Source organism: Furipterus horrens, unplaced genomic scaffold, assembly GCF_987537825.1.
Source record: "Furipterus horrens unplaced genomic scaffold, mFurHor1.1.pri manual_scaffold_4, whole genome shotgun sequence".
NCBI lineage: Eukaryota > Metazoa > Chordata > Mammalia > Chiroptera > Furipteridae > Furipterus > Furipterus horrens.
In genome coordinates, this window is record NW_028327174.1 from 5,793,081 (window position 1) to 5,810,977 (window position 17,897).

The following is a 17,897-nucleotide window of genomic DNA, read 5'->3' on the forward strand; positions in this document are numbered from 1 at the left end:
AATCATCCAGTATTTGTCCTTTTGTTTCTGGCTTACGTCACTTAGCATAGTGCCCTCAGGTTCACATACAGTATAGCATGTGCCGGAGTTTCCTTTTTATGGCTGGATACTTTTCAGTACGGATGTGCCACATTGTTGGTCCCCTCACCCGCTGGAACCCGAGTTGCTTCCACCCCCCGGCTACTCTGAGTAATGCTGCTGTGCACATCGGTGTACAGGCATCTGTTCAAGTCCCTTTCATGGCTTTTGGTTGTGCACCCAGAAGTGGTGTGGGGAGTGTTGGCTCATAAGGTTTTTGATACTTAGCTTTTTGAGGAACCAGAAAACTTTTCCACAGCAGCTAACCCTTTTCATTCGTATCAGTGGTGTACAAGGGTTCAGATCTCTCCACAGCACCAACGCTTGTTTTTATTACAGCCGTCCTAGTGAGTGTGAAGTGGTACCTCACTGTGGTTTTGCTTTGCATTTCCCTGGTGACTAGTGATGTGGAGCATCCTTTCATGTGCTGATAGGTCTTCTGTGTATCTTCTGCTGGAGAAATGTCTATGAGTCCTTTGCTCATTTTCACTTGGGTTTTGTTGAATTACAGGAGATATTTATTGTGGATATGAATCACTTATCAGTTATATGATTTGCAAATCTATTCTCCCATTCCATGGGTTGTCTTTTCACTCTTGCTAGTGACAAACTTAAAATTTTTCTGTAGTTCAGTTGTTTTGTTGCCTGTGCTTTTGGTGTCATAACCAAGAAATTGTCACCAAATCCAATGTCATGAGTATTTCCTCCCCATGTTTTCTTATGAGTTTGGTCGTGTTAGCTGCTAAATTTAGATCTTTGGCCAATTTTTAGTTAACTTTTGTACATGGTACAAGGCAGGGTACAAGACAGGGTCCAACTTCAGGTCCTTTTCAGGCCTGGTTTCTGACATCTATTCACTTTCTTGACAGAAATTTCAGCAGATTTCAAGGAGCCACCATCCCTGCCAGGGAAAGAGAAGCCCCCCTCGACAGCAGCCTGCGGGTCGCCCCTGGCCACACACTCCCCACCCTTGACTGAGCTTCCCCAGGCTGCCCTGGCCCCATCAACTTCACCTGCTCTCCCTGGGCGCCTGGAGGACTTCCTGGAGAGCAGCACGGGGCTGCCCCTGTTGACTGGCGGACATGAGGGGCCAGAGCCCCTCTCCCTCATTGATGACCTCCATAGCCAGATGCTGAGCAGCTCTGCCATCCTGGACCATCCCCCCTCACCCATGGACACTTCGGAATTGCACTTTGCCCCTGAGCCCAGCAGCATGGGCCTGGGCCTGGCTGATGGCCACCTGGACAGCATGGACTGGCTAGAGCTGTCGTCAGGTGGCCCTGTGCTCAGCCTGGCCCCGCTTAGCACCACGGCGCCCAGCCTCTTCTCCACGGACTTCCTCGATGGCCATGACTTGCAGTTACACTGGGACTCCTGCTTGTAGCTCTCAGGCTTGCCAGGGGACTGGAGGTGCTGGAAGTTGGGAGCCTTGGGAACTCTAGGGAGCTCAGCTCTCTCCTGCCTGAACCAGCCTCTGCGTGGTCGTGAGTCCTGACAATCACAAGCCCTGCTTTCCTCCCCCTGGCTCAGGCTCACCCAAGAAAGAAGCTGCCAAGCAGCAGCTCTGGGGCCACCTGGGGTTTTAGAGATCTGGACAGGCCAGGGGTGTTCTATTAGGCCTCCTTTTGTGAGGTTGGAGGTAACCTGTCTGCCTGCAGTTTGTGCAGGTGGGCAAGGCGCAAATCCCCTCGCTTTCTTCCCTGTGAGGGAAGAAACAAGCTGGGCCTCTACCTTCCCATTCCCCCTGAGGCCAACCCCAGGGGCAGGGGCGGGGGAGAGGTTGCCATATTAGTGTCTTGATGTAGTGTAACCATTTAGTGGTTGGTAGCAAACATGTTCTGTACAGGTGTATATACCTCTATATTATATATCGCCATGCATATACCATACATATATTTTGGGGGGGTGCCTCCCATCCTACTGTGCACATACAGAATGGCCTGGAGACCACCTCTCCTGGAGTCCCCAGCTCCACCTAGCACGTGTGGTTGACATGTAGACATCCCATCACAGCCTGTACCCCACCTGTCCCGCTCCTATCAGTGCCATTAGGGCAGAGGTGCTTCCTGGCCACCTGCCCACATTCCATCCCGCTGCCTCACTGCGGCCACCATAGCCCTGGGACAGGAGGGACATTAGCCCCATAGTGGGGCCAGGGGTGGCCCTCAAGCTAATGGCTTCCTCCTGCCCTGGGGCCCAACCTTCTTTCTGGCCTATCACTATCATCATAGGGGTTTGGGGAGGGTGTCACCAAAACCAGTGCTGGGTCAGAAGTGGGGAAGAAGCTGTGTGGACTTTTTAAAATAAAAACAAAAACACCAGCTTGTTAGTCCGTCTTGTTCAATCTATGGAAGAGGTAAGTGGTATGGCAGGGCCCTAGGCTTTCTAGCCTCTAGGGGGAGGGGCACACCATAGCCCCACATTTTCAGCCAGGCTGTCTGTTCTAGACCATTCCAGAAAGCGCAGAACCTTGGATATACAGCTCCATGGCCCCAACCGGACCAAAGACAGATGGTGCTTTCTTAAAGACAATTTATTTACAAACCAAAGAGGCCAAGGAACCTTTAGCCACCCCCATTCCCTTCCTGAGTGAAAACTGACAGGTGGCTCTCTACCTCCTCCTGAGGTTTATGATCAGTACGAGTAGTAAAATCGGAGCCCAGAGCCTCCCATAAAAACACTGGGAGGCACAGACCGAGCCGGGCCCCCACTGCCTCGTAGTGTCCAGGGTAGGTTCCCCGATCGCACTACCATGATGCTTGGCCAGAGCTCCAGAGTGTCTTCTCCCCTTGGTCCCGCAGCTGTGTTAGTCCTGGGCCGCCTCAGCCCCTGTCCCAAAAGCAGGGTGGTGCTGTTCTCTTCTTGCTGAGGAAGGAGCTGCTCTGGTAGCTGATGGGTTGGGAGAGGCCTGGGCATGACAGGGCCACTGGAAGAAGAGCCTCACCCATCTATGTCCCAGCTGAAAAGGTGGTGCTTCACCAGCATGTCCTGGACGCCTTCCTTCAGGGGCTTCTTCTCCTCCTGCACACAGGGACAGCCCCTCACTGTCCTGGGCTGCACAGCGAGGAAGCCCAACGTGGCAGGAGCCAGCACTCAGGCGACACCACAGAGCCCTGCCTCAGCCACCCAGGAAGTGTTTGGACTGACCCGCCAGCACACCCACCGAAGCCCCTTCGGGAGAAAGGCATGTTGCTGGGCCAAAGACCAGCCCCAACCACCCACCTCTCTCTTTGCAGGAAGTTCCCAGTCCTGGGAGAGGCTGAAGGCAAAGCAGCAGAGGACCCTGGAGGGAAGGAAGGGGAGGCTGTCAGTCACCCTGAGGTTGGCTCTTTCTGCCCCCCCTACCCCCAAGGTCACTGGACCCAGGCTCCACAAGCCCAGCACCGAGGCAGGGTCCTCACCGGAGCTCACACTTGATCTGGACCCAGCCGGGGCTGCGCAGGAAGGACCAGGGCTGGTACCACTTTTCCACAGTCGGCAGGCTGGAGCAGAGCACCTCCAGCCACAGGTGCAGGACCTGCTCACTGGGGGCGGCGGGGAGGAGGGGGCCATGCACAGGACCTTCTGAGGACCATGGGCAGGCTCTGCCCTCCGGTGCTGCCCTGGGCCATCCCCTCTCCTGGGCTCCTCGAGCCCCAGCCCCTCTCCCTGTACCACCTCTACTCTCAGCCCCTCCCTCTGCCGCCTCCTGCCAGGCACAGGGGCCTGAGCCTTGCTGCTCAGTCCGGAGTGAAGCACATACCAGCCTGGTGGGGCCACAACCACATTCGGAGCTTGTCTCAGGGACATTTGTTCCTTGGCAGACCACCCCTCCTCCCACCCTAGGTGATGGCAAATCCAGAAACATCTCGTTCACCCAGGCCTGAGCCTCCAAATGCCCACGGCTCCTTGGCAGGTGCCCCCTCCCTGGTTTGCTGCAGTAGACTCATTTCTGGGGAGCCCCTTCACTGGTCGTTTTGCTAGAATCTGCTTGACGACCTCCAAGTGCCTTCCCTGGCCACAAAGAGCTGGCTTTGTGCTGGAGGAAGGCCTTTGGGAGTCACCCTTGCCACCTTCCATTTCTCTGTCCAACTCCTGGGGTTCCTGGAAGGCACAGCTCATAGGCCCAGGATGCCACCCGTCCACTGTGGACTGTCACGCCTGCAGTAGGCACAGACACTTACTTGAGCCCCACACAGATGAGGGAGCGGAGCTTGACGTCCATTTGTGCATGTGCAGCATCATGGGTCACGTTCACAGACTGCACAGCCTGGGAGGACAGAGCTGTCATTCATACGCCCCCAACTGCTGGCCCAGGAGCCAGGCCACACCCATGGCCCCACCTACCCGATAGAGCAGCTCCTCCGGGGTCAGAACTTTGCCATCTTCATCCAGCCTGGGGAAGGGGGCAAACCGATGCTGCCAGGTGTGCAGGCTTGGGCTGCTCCCTCTCCCCACCACGAGGATGCCAGGGCACCCTTCCAGGGGAGGGGCTCGGGCCTGGTTACCTGTACGTCTTACACAGCACCAGGCGAGAATACACCGAGTCGAAGTCTCGCTCTACTTCCCGGCCTGCTGCCTGGGGGCAGGGGGAGTGTGTCAGGGACAGCAGGCCGGGTCCCAGGTCAAAGCCCTGGGTCCAAATAAGTGCACATCTCCCCCCAACGAGCTCCTGTTGCCAGCTCCAGAGCCCAGGGCTTTAGGGAAGGGACAGTGGGGGACGTAGGTCCAGTCAATGACTCACCTCCTCAATAAACAGCCAGGGGTGGCAGGCACCCCCGAGCAGGGATGGCTTCTTCAGTCCATGTTCAAACAGGGCCTTGAGGGCTGGGCAGAGGGTCCCTCGCACAAGGTCCGTGACCCCCTCCGTCACAGCGTCATCCCCCGCGATGGAGTACTGATAGTGGGGAATGGGGTCTGAGAGGCCCCAGCGCCACACCAGCCACCCTCTCCCTGTCCTCACACCCACTGCCAGGAGCCAGAACTTGGTCAGAACACAGACCCTGGCTAGGAGGAGGCAGGCCTCACCACGGTGGAGGCAGCAGCAGCTCCCAGGGGCAGCCCTGCCCTGTGCCTGTCTTACCTCTTTGCTCCGCTCATCCAGGACTTCCACAAACTTGGCTGGAAACCAACCTGTGGGAGAGGAAGGGCCCTGTGAGGAGCCTGGTGTCCCACACTTCCCCCCATGATGCTGAGGACAGGTTCAGCCCAGTAAACGGAGGGAGGGAGGGCAGGAGGAACGCAGCAGGGTGACCTGCCTCACTGCCCAGCCCACCTCCGCCAGCTGGAGACCAGACCAGGGCCTCACCTCTCAGGCCATTCAGCTCCCCCACCCAGCAGTGCTCATCCTTCTGAGAAATGATCTGCAAGGGAAGGAGCGGGAGGCAAAGCTTCAGCTACGCGGGCCCGGCGCCTCGCACGCGGCCTTGTTTCATCCTCAGCTAGGCCCTCAGAAGTGCTCAGCAGGGTGCGGGCTTGGGTGAGGCTGGATAACTGGCCGCAGCCTCAGGGCCAGCAGGTGGCAGGACCAATGGCACCTGCTACCAGCAACCAGGTCCACCTGCCTCTGAGCACCCACCTCCTGAGACTCGCCCCACGCACCGTGATGATGTCATTCTTGCGGAAGCCCAGCTCATCATCATCATGTCTCTCAAAGTCCAGCAGGGCTTTGGCCCGGCGCCGGTGGCTACGTGAGCAGGCCACATAGTTCTCATGGTCCCGTTGGTGGCTCTCCATGCTGTAGTCTGGGGTCAGCTCCTGCCAGAACAGTGGGAAGGCACCTCAGGATGGGGCTGGGGAAGGAGGGCCCCCAAGTCAAGCCATGGGGCAGAGCACAAGACTGGGAGCCCGCAACTCACCACGTTACAATTTTTGGGGTCAGTGCACTGGAAATGGTGTGCCACACGCAGGATGGCTTCCCGGAGGTCAGCCACCAGTTCTGTCTGTTTGATGTTCTTGGCCTTGAGCGCCTCCAGATCCTCCTCCCCTGAGAGGTCCAGAGAGCTATGGCAGCCGTGGCTCCTGCCCAGCCCCCTTCCCAATTGCAAGGAAGCTCGGAGTCCATCCCGAAGTGTGAGGGTGATGGACACCCCTAACTGTTGCCGCCTCCTGCCCAGGCTCCAAAAGCTTAGGCTGGCAGGAGGGGGCCGCTGAGCTGGGCCCAGCCACCAAGGGCATCATACTCACCGAAGAGAAGGGAGGCGATGCCGGACTTCCTTCGCTGGGTCCTTCGACGGACCACCTACAGGCATGGGGGCGGGTCAGCGCCGGGACGGCACCCAGTGCCAAGTGCCGGGCATCTCAGCACAGGAGGGAGGGACAGAGCCCTTCCGTGGGGCGGCCCAGTGCCTCTCAGGTGTACTAACTCCCTCGTGGGAAACGGCCTGTAGGTTCAAAGCTGGGTCTGCCCTGCGCCCAAACCGGGCGTGTCACCCCACAGCTGTGGTCTGCTCGCCTTGGGTGCTGAGCCGGGGACGGGGTGGCTGATGAGGAAGGGGTCTCACTAGGCTTCCTCAGAAGACCCCCGTGCTGTGGGGCCGCCTCCCTCACAGGCCCACCTGAGAGAGGTGGGGGGTGGTGCTGGCCCCCAGGAGCTGGCCCTGGTCTGCGATGAGGTAGGCCATGTGCTTGCGGCGCTGGGTCTCCACAGCCACGTCAGTGAGGGAGCCTGCCAGCCGCATGGCCTCCCCCAGCAGCAGCTCCGCGTCCTCGATCTGGGAGGGTATGTCTGACAGCGTGTTGAAGATGGAGGCCGAGTTCTCTGACTGGATCAGCTCCTCCTCCTGGGCCGTGTGAGGGGAAGGAGCAGGGAGTCACGGCCCAATCACCGTCTCTAGGCATGTGTGACTTCCTGGGATGACCAGCTGAGCACAAGGAGTCCCTGGCCCCAGGAGACACCCCGACCCCCCAGGGGCTCTCAGGAGGGGCCCGTGCTTAAGCCACACTGCTGAAGCCCAGACCCCACTGCATCCCCCAGAGAAGGGACACCAGACAGCTGTTTCTGGGACACGGGGCTCCTCCTGCCCAGCTGGGAGGCCGGGCAGTGTGGCCCCACGTGGGGTGGGGGCCGCAGCAGCACCTTGAGGCGCAGCATGCCCAGCGTGGTCTGGAAGAGCACCAGGGAGCCCTCGTAGAAAAACAGGTCCCAGAGGCGCAGCAGCAGCTTGATGTGCACCACGCTGGCGAAGGCCGTGAGGAACCAGTGCAGCGTGATCAGGGACAGCTCTGTGGACAAACCGGGGACAGTAGCAGGAAACAGTCTGAGAGAAGGGGCACTCGCAGGCACATGAGCTGGTGAAAAGGTGAAAAATGTCTCCCAAAAAGCAGCAAGAGGCCCACCCCGCTCCAAGGGGAGGAAGGAGACAGGTGTCAGGGTGTCAAAGAACAAGAGCAGTGAAGCCTGTGTGTGCTGTGTCCGCAGATCAGCCATCGTCAGAGGAGCTCCCTTCTACCCCCCTGGGGGCTGTCAGGAGGCCTCAGGTCTGTCCTTGACCCCAGAGAAGAGGAAGGGTGGCCCTTACCAATGTCGTGCTCCTGGAGCAGCTTGTCCAAGCGAGGCAGGTACTGGACGATGAGGTGGCGCAGGACCCGCTGGTCTGTCTGGACGCCCAGCAGGGTGGTGCTGAAGTAGGAAGCAGGGAGCAGGTCCTCGATGATGGCGCACATCATCCAGAAGGCGTCCTCCTCCTCCAGGAACAGCAGGAGGCAGGCGGCCACCTGGCCAGGGCAGGGGGACAAGGGGCCTCGACCCAGGTCTCCACACTAATTAGAAGCAGCACCCACTCTGAGGGTCACATCACAGAGCGCATGCCTTCCTCAGGCTTAGAACCACCGTATTTGGCAGCCCCGACCCTCCTTGGGGACTCCCGCCTCCACCCCTCCTTCCTGTCCTACTGGGTGGTGACATTATTTGCTCCTGGGGGCCTGGAGAACACCCTTGGGGACACGCGCTGTGCTTACCATGCCCGTGCCTTGGCAGTAGCCAATCTCTGGGTAGAGCCAGGCCAGTGCTCGGAGGACCCTGCGCAGGCGGGGCACCCCGATGCTGCTCATGTTGGCGAAGCAGGCGTTGCTGGGCATGGTGCGGAGCAGGTCCTTCTCAATCTGTCAGTGGCCACACAGAACCAAGCCCTGTGAGTCCACACCCGCCATGCTGCTGACACCCCGAGACCTGGGAGAGAGACTGGGAGGCCTCTATGTGGGGTACACCCCAGGTGAGCTTCTCTCAAGAATGGGGATTCCTCATCCTCTCCCTTCAGGATGAGAGCCCAGCTAGCATGTAACCGATTCCACCAGATTCACCTGGCAAGCTTACAAAAATAAAATGACAGATTCATGGGCTTCAGGCCAGAACTATGGAATGAGAATCTCTGCATGAGGCCTGGAAATCTGTGTTTAAAATCTCCAGGTAATTCTAATGTACATCCAGTAAAACGGGTTAGATGGTCTTTCTGACAATCCTCCCTGCAGAGAGCCCGGGAGGGAGCCAGACTGCCCCACGCACACATCTGTGAGCGACAGGACTGCCCAGGGCTGCCACGCAGCCGCCGTGCTCTCCTTGGCCACCCCTGCCAGGGCGCGACCAACAAGGGGGCCCTGTGACCTCCGGCAGACCATGGCCCGCCTGCAGGGCCACCCGTGGTCTCGAGGACGCCTGTGCCACCCCAGCTCACTTGTTTGGCAGCAATGGTCTCGTCGTTGGAGCTGTTCCTCACGATCTCCCGGTAGGACAGCTCCGAGTTCCTCTTCTTCTGCAGGGCTCCCGAGAGCCGCATCCACAACTGAGGGGAGGAGCCCACAAGCACTCAGTCTTTGGCGGGACACCTGAGCCCCCCGCGGCCCTCTGTAGTCGGGCCTCCGGGGCCTCACCTGTGGCCTCATGCTGTGTGGGATGCCGGCCAGCACCAGGGAGCGGAGCTTCTCCGAGCGGGGCAGGGAGACGGCAATCTTGTCCCAGGTGAGATCACCCACGTCATGGTTATGGGTGAACTCCAGGTGGGCCTGCCACTGCAGCCGTTGTGGAGGGTCCTCCATCAGAGTCACAGCTGGCAGCCTGCTGGAAGTGGGGTCTGCCCCATCTGCCAGGAGATCACCCAGGTACAGGACAGTAAGTGGGGAGGAAAGAACCGGCAGGTATATTTATCGTAGGAAACAATGGAAATGGCCTACAGGCCCATTAAAGAAGCATGATTATAAGAATATTATGATAAATCCACTTATAACAGGATATTATGCAGCCACTGAAAAAAATATGCTTTTAAAGAGGTCTTAACTGACAGGAAACAACGCTCACGGTATAATGCTGAGGTGTAAGAGTGATAAAACCATGTATATGGCGGGGGGTAAAGGGTAAAGGGGGCCACATATGTGGTGACAGAAGATGATTGAACTTTGGGTGGCGGGCACACACTGCAATATATGGATCATGTATCAGAAACGTATATCTGAAACCTGTATCACATTATTAACCAATGTCACCCCAATAAAGTTAATTTTTTAAAAAGTACAAATTGGTAGAAAATAATCACGGGGAAGTCGAGTACAGCACAGGGAATATAGACAGTAATATCGCAATAATTATGTATGGTACCAGGTGGGTACTAGACTTATTGGGGGTGATAACTTCATAAGTTATATGAATGTTTAGCCACTATGCTACACACATGAAACTAATATAATATTGAATGCCAACCATAGTCAAAACTTTTTAAATATTTAAAAGTAAAAAACAAAACAAAACATGTAGATATAGATATAAACACAAAGCCAAAAAAGGATACACTAAAATATCAGCAGTTATCTTCAGGTTAATTTGTTTTAATCTTTATACTTTTCTGTATTGTTCAACTTCTCTATGAGGAACATTGCTTTTGTTATCATATAAAGATTAATAAAATTAATCTAAAAAAATCATAGGTCTCCATACACAACTGACCCTTGAATACAGCAGGGATTAGGGGCACCATATGCCCTCACAGTCAAGAATCCACATATAACTTCCATTGGCTCCCTGCATACAGATTGCCAACCGCCAGCTGACCCAGCTCAACTCAACTGCATGCGAGTCACCGGAGCTGGAGTCCTCCCCAAGGACACCTGCGAGATTACACACAAGGAGCTCAATCTCACCTTCCTTGTCCACCCGGAAACCGAACTCGTCATAGTAGAACTCTGGTTGCTCCACTGACTCTTCCTTCTAGACCAAGACAAGGAAGAGTCAGTCATGTAGCCGCCAGCCTGGGATCACAGGGTCTGGAACACGCCACCCATGGTGCTACCGCCTCCTGAAGGTCCACCCGGCCTTCCAGACTTAGATCAAAGGCCACCCTTCCTCTGAAGCCTCTGTGTTCATCACTTCTCGAATTCTCTTGGCATTTTCTTTGTTTTCCCCAAAGGTCAAACAAAATCAGATCAAGACAAGGAACATGTTTTGTGCATTTGTGTCCCAATAATAATGAGCATGTTCGAGCACATAGTGCCGTAACACTCCAACCTAATGACTGATTCAGAGGATGTGGAGCTAAAATGCCACCGCTGGTGGTGGCCTTTGTGTGAATAGGGTGGAGTTGCCACCCACTGAGAGCTGGCAGCGGCAGATCCCCTTCAGCACCACAAAATGGGAGCACAGCCACTGGGGCCTGACTGTAACTGCCATACCTGCACGTACTTGGCCAGGATCTCCTGGGGCCACATGCTGGGAGTCAGGGCTGAGAAGGGACCAGAGGCAGAAGGTATGTGGCTTCCTGAAATCAAGAAAAACCAGGAATAGGAGATGAAGATAACATAGAGCATTTGGGGAAAATTTAAGAGCTCCAGCATAAAGGGACTGACTGCACCATCTAAAGTGAGGTGGGCGGGGGAGAAGGAACTCAGAAATGTGCAAATCTCTTAAGGAAAAGAAAAAAAGGAGCATGTTACAAACACCACCAAACGCGATGTCCTTGCCTCTTCCTCCTCTAAGAGAGGATTTGCAGCTGGAAGGAGGGAAGAGAACACAGAGACTCGGGGAAAACTGGGGAGCTAAGCTAAGAAGAGAGCTGTAACTCTCCCAGACTGCTGGTCAGAAGCTTTCTCCTTCTGCCACCTCTTGCCTGGATGGTCTTGACCCTCAATAGCATGTGAAAAACAAGCCCTCCGTAAAAGCCTCCCTCCATTCCATGGAGACTCGCTCCATTTCCAAGCCCAGGGCCCTGCCTCCCACCTGACATTGTGTGAAGAAATGAGGCAAGTCTTCTGCAGATCCAGATGTCGTTTTTCTATCCTACTATCTTACAGCTGGAAGGCTCCTCAGGCTTCGACTGGTCCAGAAACATCTGCCATGACAGGAAAGCAAAGGGGAAAAGTCATGCCGAAGCAGCCCCTGCTGGGGGCCCTTTCCACCCACCACTCTGATTTTGATGGCCCAGAAGCAGTGGGGATGGACTGTTCAAAAGAGTGGCCACTGTTCAAAAGAGAAAGAAAAATCACACTTAAAAAAGCTCCTTTTCTGAGCATTTCATCCGAGAGAGGATGCACTTTGAAGAAGCTACAAAACCAATGTTCTCAGCAGCTCTGTGAGCCCAGGGGAGTCTGTTCAGTTCCCATATTAAGGAATGAGAGAATCACACATACAGACCTCCTAAGGCCCTATGCTCAGGCAAATGTTTCTTCAATAAGAAACAACCCAGCCACTAACCAAACCTCTGTGAATAGGTTTCCCTGAGCCAGAATCTTTAAGGAACCCTTAGATAAACCACAACAGCTCCTGAGTCAATGCCTGCACTCACCCAACACTGACACATCCCACTTCCTCCAAGAGGCTGCTCTCCCAAATTTTCACTAACTGTACAGCTGGAAAACTAGGAAATTGTGGTCTAATTCAGACCTCTCCTGTCACTGTTTAAACCCCTGCCTCCCTCCCCTCCCTTTTTTGTTTACTTAAAAATTAAGGACTCAATAATAATAAAAAGACAAATAGCCCAATTTTTTAAATGGGCAAAAGATCTTAATATACATTTCTTCAAGAAAGAGACATGAAGAGCCAACGAGTAGGTCAAAAAAGCTTGACACCTTTAGTCTTCATGGAAAAGCAAACCAAAACCACCATGAGATACCACTTCACACTCACTAGGATGGCTATAGTAAAAAAAAAAACGGAGCTTCCGGCCAAGATGGAAGCTTAGACAGACACACTACGTCTCCCTCCACAACCAAGAAGGAACACAACTACCTCAAAACTAGAGACAACCAGAAGTTCCAGAAAATCGAGCTGCATGGACGTCCAGCAAACAAAGATATAAAGAAGAAATACTCATCCAGACAGGTGAGAGGGGCGGAGCTGGGGCAGAGAGGAAGCGGTGGGGCAGTGGCGGCAGCAGCAGCAGCAGCAGGCTGGCGGAAAGCGCAGTCACACATTTAAAAAAGTCAGGAGGGACACCTGGGAGCACTCCCAGCCCCAGACCAGATCTTGCAGCTCATGGTTTCAGCGCCGGGGAAAATAAAGCCTTATTGCTTCTGACTGAAAACCAGTTGGGGGTTTGGGCAGTGGAAGGAAGTGCCTGTCTCTCAGCAGAGTCCGCTTGTTTAAAGGGCTCTTATGGTCCTAGAATGTCCGCAGACCCACCCACTCTGGGAACGACGGCCAGGGCAGCAGCTAGAGGGGCACCAGTCCCATATGGGAAGTGGGAGAAATGCCTGGAAAAGGGGCCGAGTGCTGAGCAAGCGGTATTGTTCCCTCTTGGACCCCTCCCCCACATACAGCTCCACAAGGTGGTGAAACTGGTTGTCCTGTACTGAGGAATCCCTAAGGCTCCGCCCCTTACAACGTAACAGGTATGACAGCTCTACCTGGGACTCAGAGGCAAACAAACACAGGAGCCTGTCAAGATGAGGAGACAGAGAACTATGGCCCAAAAGAGGGAACAGATCAAGGTTCCAGTGGAAGAACTAAGCGAGGAGAAGATAGACAACCTAACAGATGAGGCAATAGCCAACCTAACAGAGTTCAAAACACTGGTGATAAAGATGCTCACAGAAAGCCCTGGCTGCTGTGGCTCAGTGGATTGAGTGTTGGCCTGTGAGCCAAGTGTCGCTGGTTCAATTCCAGGGTACATTACTAGGTTGCACGTCAGGTCCCCAGCTGGGGGAACGAGTGAGAGGCAACTGCACAGTGATGTTTCTCTCCCTCTCTTTCTCCTTTCCCCTCTCTCTAAAAATAAACAAATAAATTATAAAAAATAAATAAAATATAATAATAAAAAAAAGATGCTCACAGAGTTGATATAAATGCTTGAGTACGGCAAATGCATAAGGGAAATAGTGAAGGCTAAGCTAAGTGAAATGAAGAAAAATCCACACAAAACCAGTGATGAAGGAATGGAAACCAAATGATGAAGGAATGGAAACCAAGGTTCAAATCAATGATTTGTAACATAAGGGAGAATAAAACAGTCAACCGGTACAGAAGGAGGAAACAAGAATTGAAAAAAATGATGAGAGGCTTAGGAATCTCTGTGACAACTTTAAACATGCCAACACCTGAATCATTGGGGTGCCAGAAGGAGAAGAGGAAGAGCAAGAAATTAAAAACTTACGTGAAAAAAGAATGAAGGAAAACTTCCCTAATTTGGTGAAGGAAATAGACATACAAGTCTAGGAAGCACACAGAATCCCAAACAAGCTAGACCCAAAGAGGACCACACCAAGACACACCATCATTAAATGCCAAAGGTTCAAGATAGAGAGAGAAGCTTAAAAGCAGCAAAAGAAAAGCAGAGAGTCACCTACAAAGGGGTGCCTATAAGACTACCAACTGATTTCTCAAAAGAAGGCAAGAAGGGACTGGCAAGAAGTATTCAAAGTGATGAAAAGCAAGGACCTACAACCAAGATTACTCTATCCAGCAAAGCCATCATTTAGAATGGAAGGGCAGATGAAGTGCTTCCCAGACAAGGTAAAGCAAAAGGAGTTAATCATGACCAAGCCATTATTATATGAATTGTTAAAGGGACTAAGTTAAGAAAAAGGAGATAAAAACTATGAATATTAAAATAACAAAAAACTCACAACTATCAACAACTGAATGTAAAAAATAAAAACAAAATCCAACTAAGCAAACCAGAACAGGAACAGAATCACAGGTATGGGGACCATCTGGAAGGTTATCAGCTGGGAGGGGGGAGGGGGAGAATGGGGGAAATGGTGCAGGGACTAAGAAGGATAATCGATTGGCACAAAACAGACAGGGGGGAGTTAAGAATAATATAGGAAAGGGTGAAGCCAAAGAACTTATATGCACGACCCATGGACATGAACTAAGGGGGTGGGACTGTTGGAGGGAAGGAGGGTACTAGACCGAGGGGAGCAAGGGAAAAGGAACTGGGACAACTGTAACAGCATAATCAATAAAATATACTAATAAATAAATAGATTACCTGAAACTCATAGGAAAAAAGACAACAAGCGCTCTGGCCAGGTCGTTCGATTGATTAGCGCATCATCCTGATCCACCAAGATTGCGGGTTCAATCCTTGGTCAGGGCACATACAAGAATCAACCAATAAATGCATCAGTAACTGGAACAACAAATAGATGTTTCTCTTTCTCTCAAATCAATAAATAAATAAATAAAAATTTTTTAAAAGGACAATGACATTCCAGTCTGGGCACATTATTAGGTTGCACGTCAGGTCCCCAGTTGGGGCGCGAGTGAGAGGCAACCACACAGTGATGTTTCTCTCCCTCTCGTCCTCCTTTCCCCTCTCTCTACAAATAAAATAAACAAACAAACAAATAAATAAATAATTTTAAAAAAGGACAATGACAGTGCTGGTGAGGCCGTGAAGAAATCGGAACACTTCGACATCATTGCTGGGAACGTAACATGGTGAAGCTGATGTGGAAAACAATTTGGCCAGTCCTCAAATGTTAAACATGACCCAGCAACTCCACTCCTGATTATTCACCCAAAAGAAATGAAAGCACATGTCCACACAAAGTCTTGTCCATGGATGTTCATAGCTGCATTATTCATTACAGCCCCAAAGTAGAAATAAGCCAGACATCCAACAACTGATGAATGGATATACAAAATGCATGGAATATCCGTATAGTGAAATATTATTCAGCCATGAAAAGGAATGAAGTGCTGATAATGTTCTAACATAGATGAACCTTTAAAATATTATGTGCAGTAAAAAAAACCCAGTCACAAGAGGATGAATATTGTACGATTCTACTGAAATGAAATGTCCAGAAGAGGCAAATCCATGACAGAAAGTAATTAGTGACCACCAAGGGCTGGGGGAGAGGGGAAATGCAGGCCGACTGCTAATGGGTATGAGGGCTTCTCTTTGGGGAGATGAAAAATGGTCTAGAATTGCATAGCTGTGATAGTTACACAACATTATGAAATACTAAAACCACTGGAATGTACACCTTAAAATAGCATGTGAATTGTATCTCAAAAAAATAAGAAAAAGCCAGCACAAGGGGCTTCCTCTAACTTTCTAATGTGCTTCTATTAGAACCAGAAGACTGTTACCACCCACTTGAGCTTCAACAGAAACACATTATGGGGGTAGTTTTTTCAGACTTTTTTTGCTTTTTAAGCCTTTTGCTTCTAACTATTGTGTTAAAAGATCTGACTCCATGAAATAAACGCAAGGGAAATATTGGAAGGTATGGTTGAAATACACAGAACAAGCTGCCTTACAGGTTTTGAAACCATATTTACCTAGACCTAAAGAAAAACCTACTTTTGTCATTTTTCAGGTGACAGGAAATTAGAGGTGCTAGGTCTTATTCTGGGCCACAGCAGCCCCTAGCCTTCTCCACGCTCTCTGCCACAGAATTCTGGTATTAGGGATTCTGGGTAAATGAGAAGGGTCCTGTGAGTGATAAAGGAAGATCACACAACCACTTCAGGGGAGCTGGGAGAACACATCACTCTGTGGGCCCCTAACTTAAGCCTCGTTGAAAAATGGGCTCACGAAAAACTCCAGTTCTCTTTAAAAAAACATACTTGCAAATTGGGGGCAAAAGGGTAATCTTGTAGCTCCTAAGGGGAGCCCCGCTGGGCCATGGCCCTCTACTCCTGCCCTCAGACACAAGTTTGGGTTAAATGACCACAGTGGAGGCTTTGGAACCCACCTGGGAGAACCACTCCCTCCTGCTTCCAGACAAACCCAGGCAGAGAACTAGATCTGTCCTGTGTGAGGGGACAGTGAAGATGTCACATCTTCCTTCAGAATAACAGAGAAGCAGGGAGTGATCTGCATCAGAATTTTGTGCTGGACGGGGCATTACATATTTTTACATTAAAGGGACTGAGCGGGAAGGTTTTAAAATCATGTCATTCAATCCCCACAACATGTTTTGAAGTAGCTCTCTCTTCTGTATACACAAGAAAGTAAGCCTCAAAGAGACCCACAGTCTTCCAAATGGACTCCCACAACACCGTCCTCGGCCCCTGCCCTGCCCATGGAATGCTGACACAGCGCTGGGAAATGACCGGGGCTCTATTATGCACATGGCCGCAGCACCAGCCGTGGGAGGGGGCAGCTCCGGAGCTCGCCCTCCGTGCAGAGGCCAGACAGCTGCCCTTACAGTGAAGGCATCTGCAGGCAGACAGATGTGGATTCAAATCCCAGCTCTGCTGCTCCCCACTTATTACAACCTTGGGCAAGTTCACTTCACCTCTTTAAATCTTAGTTTTCTTATCCATAAAATAGAATAACAACACCTGCATCTCACGGTGGTTAGGAGGGTCACGTGAGAATGCGGCCCTTAGCACCCTGTCAGACACACAGCAAGTACTCAGTAAGCACCAGGCAACTGGTAGTAGTCCTAATAATTTCTAGACAATTATTGTTAGTATCTGGGCCTTCGACACTGAGATATACCAAAAGCCATCTGATATTGCTAACATTCATCCATTACGAGCTATAAAGATGACAATTCCATGTGGTTCGATGTGACATATGCCAGTGCGATCATGAGAAAAAGTTACTGATACCCCAGAAGCAGTGATCTGGTTGTTTCTTCTAGAAGAGCAGAGAAAGTGTGAAGGAAGCAGGTGCTGCCTGCAGAGGGGCACTTAGGGGCAGGGAAGACAATTCTCCCCGGCGGCCTCCCTTCCTGACCTTAGCCTGCCTCCCACCGGTTCGTTCCCTCCACAGTTCCCGAGCACCACCACGCGCCCGGCTGAGGTGGAGCAGGGTAAGCAAGTCCTGGCCCCATTGGAGCAGAGACTCAGCAATGAACAGAGAAGTAGCCCTGTCAGACTGTGACTGACTCTGAGAGAAATAAAGCAAGGGGAAAGTAGAGAAGGTATCAGAGAGAGGGGCTGCTGATATAAAATGGTCAGGAGGAGTTCTGTGAGTGGGTGACATCCAAGCAAAGACCAAAGCAAAAGGAAGTGAGGGGTCAAGTCACACGGCGATTGGAGGAAAAGGGGATCCCAGAAGAAGGAACAGCTGGTGCAAAGCCTTTAAGGCAGGAGCATACTCGGCAGGGTGAAGCAAGAAGGCAGCCAGTGGGGCTGCTGATGAGCGAGGAGTGGGAGGAGACACGGCGGGAGATGCAGCAGGGGTCCCGGAGGGCCTCAGTGCCGGGCGGACTTCAGATCTTACTCTCCCGAGCTGGGACGTTACAGGAGGGTTCTGAGCACAGGCGAACCCAGATCTGACTTTGATTCTAAAAGCTCTCTCTGGCTGTAGTGTAGAGACAGCAAGGCAGACGAGGTAGGAATGATGCTGGCTTTGTTACAGTGGGATCATTGAGAAATGGTCAGATTCTGGATTTGTATTAAAGAGTCTCTGTGTCTCCTATCAACTGCCCTTGAGTCTCAACAGGAGCCGGAT

General features: G+C 52.3%; 3 protein-coding genes across 7 annotated transcripts in view; 1 reads left to right on the forward strand and 2 right to left on the reverse strand.

The window, feature by feature from the left end:
- MRTFA (myocardin related transcription factor A) overlaps positions 1-2,399 on the forward strand; it is a 177,418-nt gene extending 175,019 nt beyond the window's left edge. Inside the window, exon 16 of the mRNA XM_090275082.1 lies at positions 948-2,399. Coding sequence (XP_090131208.1) covers positions 948-1,462 — 515 coding nt within the window. The 3' untranslated portion in view covers positions 1,463-2,399. The remainder of the gene's footprint in view (positions 1-947) is intronic.
- Positions 2,400-2,596: 197 nt separating this feature from the next.
- On the reverse strand, positions 2,597-9,134 carry SGSM3 (small G protein signaling modulator 3). 2 transcript variants are annotated; one of them, XM_090272390.1, is made up of 19 exons: positions 8,926-9,134; positions 8,730-8,837; positions 8,017-8,160; positions 7,578-7,773; positions 7,136-7,281; positions 6,615-6,839; positions 6,244-6,298; positions 5,916-6,043; positions 5,659-5,814; positions 5,366-5,420; positions 5,141-5,190; positions 4,802-4,954; positions 4,566-4,636; positions 4,405-4,453; positions 4,242-4,327; positions 3,961-3,962; positions 3,480-3,642; positions 3,301-3,361; positions 2,597-3,099 (listed from the first exon to the last, which is right to left on the reverse strand). In XM_090272390.1, exons 1-19 carry the CDS (start codon positions 9,088-9,090, stop codon positions 3,019-3,021), a joined length of 2,094 nt encoding a protein of 697 aa, XP_090128516.1. In that variant the 5' UTR covers positions 9,091-9,134; the 3' UTR covers positions 2,597-3,018. The 2 variants fall into 2 exon arrangements, with proteins under 2 accessions (XP_090128516.1, XP_090128515.1); XM_090272389.1 differs by lacking the exon at positions 3,961-3,962 and having other exon boundaries at positions 3,480-3,602.
- Positions 9,135-9,997: 863 nt separating this feature from the next.
- LOC150010979 (small G protein signaling modulator 3 homolog) overlaps positions 9,998-17,897 on the reverse strand; it is a 32,473-nt gene continuing 24,573 nt past the window's right edge. For 2 of the 4 annotated variants that reach the window (XM_090272385.1, XM_090272386.1), the window contains 3 exons: positions 11,258-11,369; positions 10,714-10,799; positions 9,998-10,252 (listed from right to left, as the gene is read on the reverse strand). In XM_090272385.1, the coding sequence (XP_090128511.1) occupies positions 10,010-10,252; positions 10,714-10,799; positions 11,258-11,264 (336 nt within the window). In that variant the 5' untranslated portion in view covers positions 11,265-11,369 and the 3' untranslated portion in view covers positions 9,998-10,009. Of the gene's footprint in view, positions 10,253-10,713; positions 10,800-11,257; positions 11,370-13,067; positions 13,237-14,468; positions 14,564-17,897 lie in introns of those variants that run through there. The other 2 variants (XM_090272384.1, XM_090272388.1) reach the window with 2 other exon arrangements.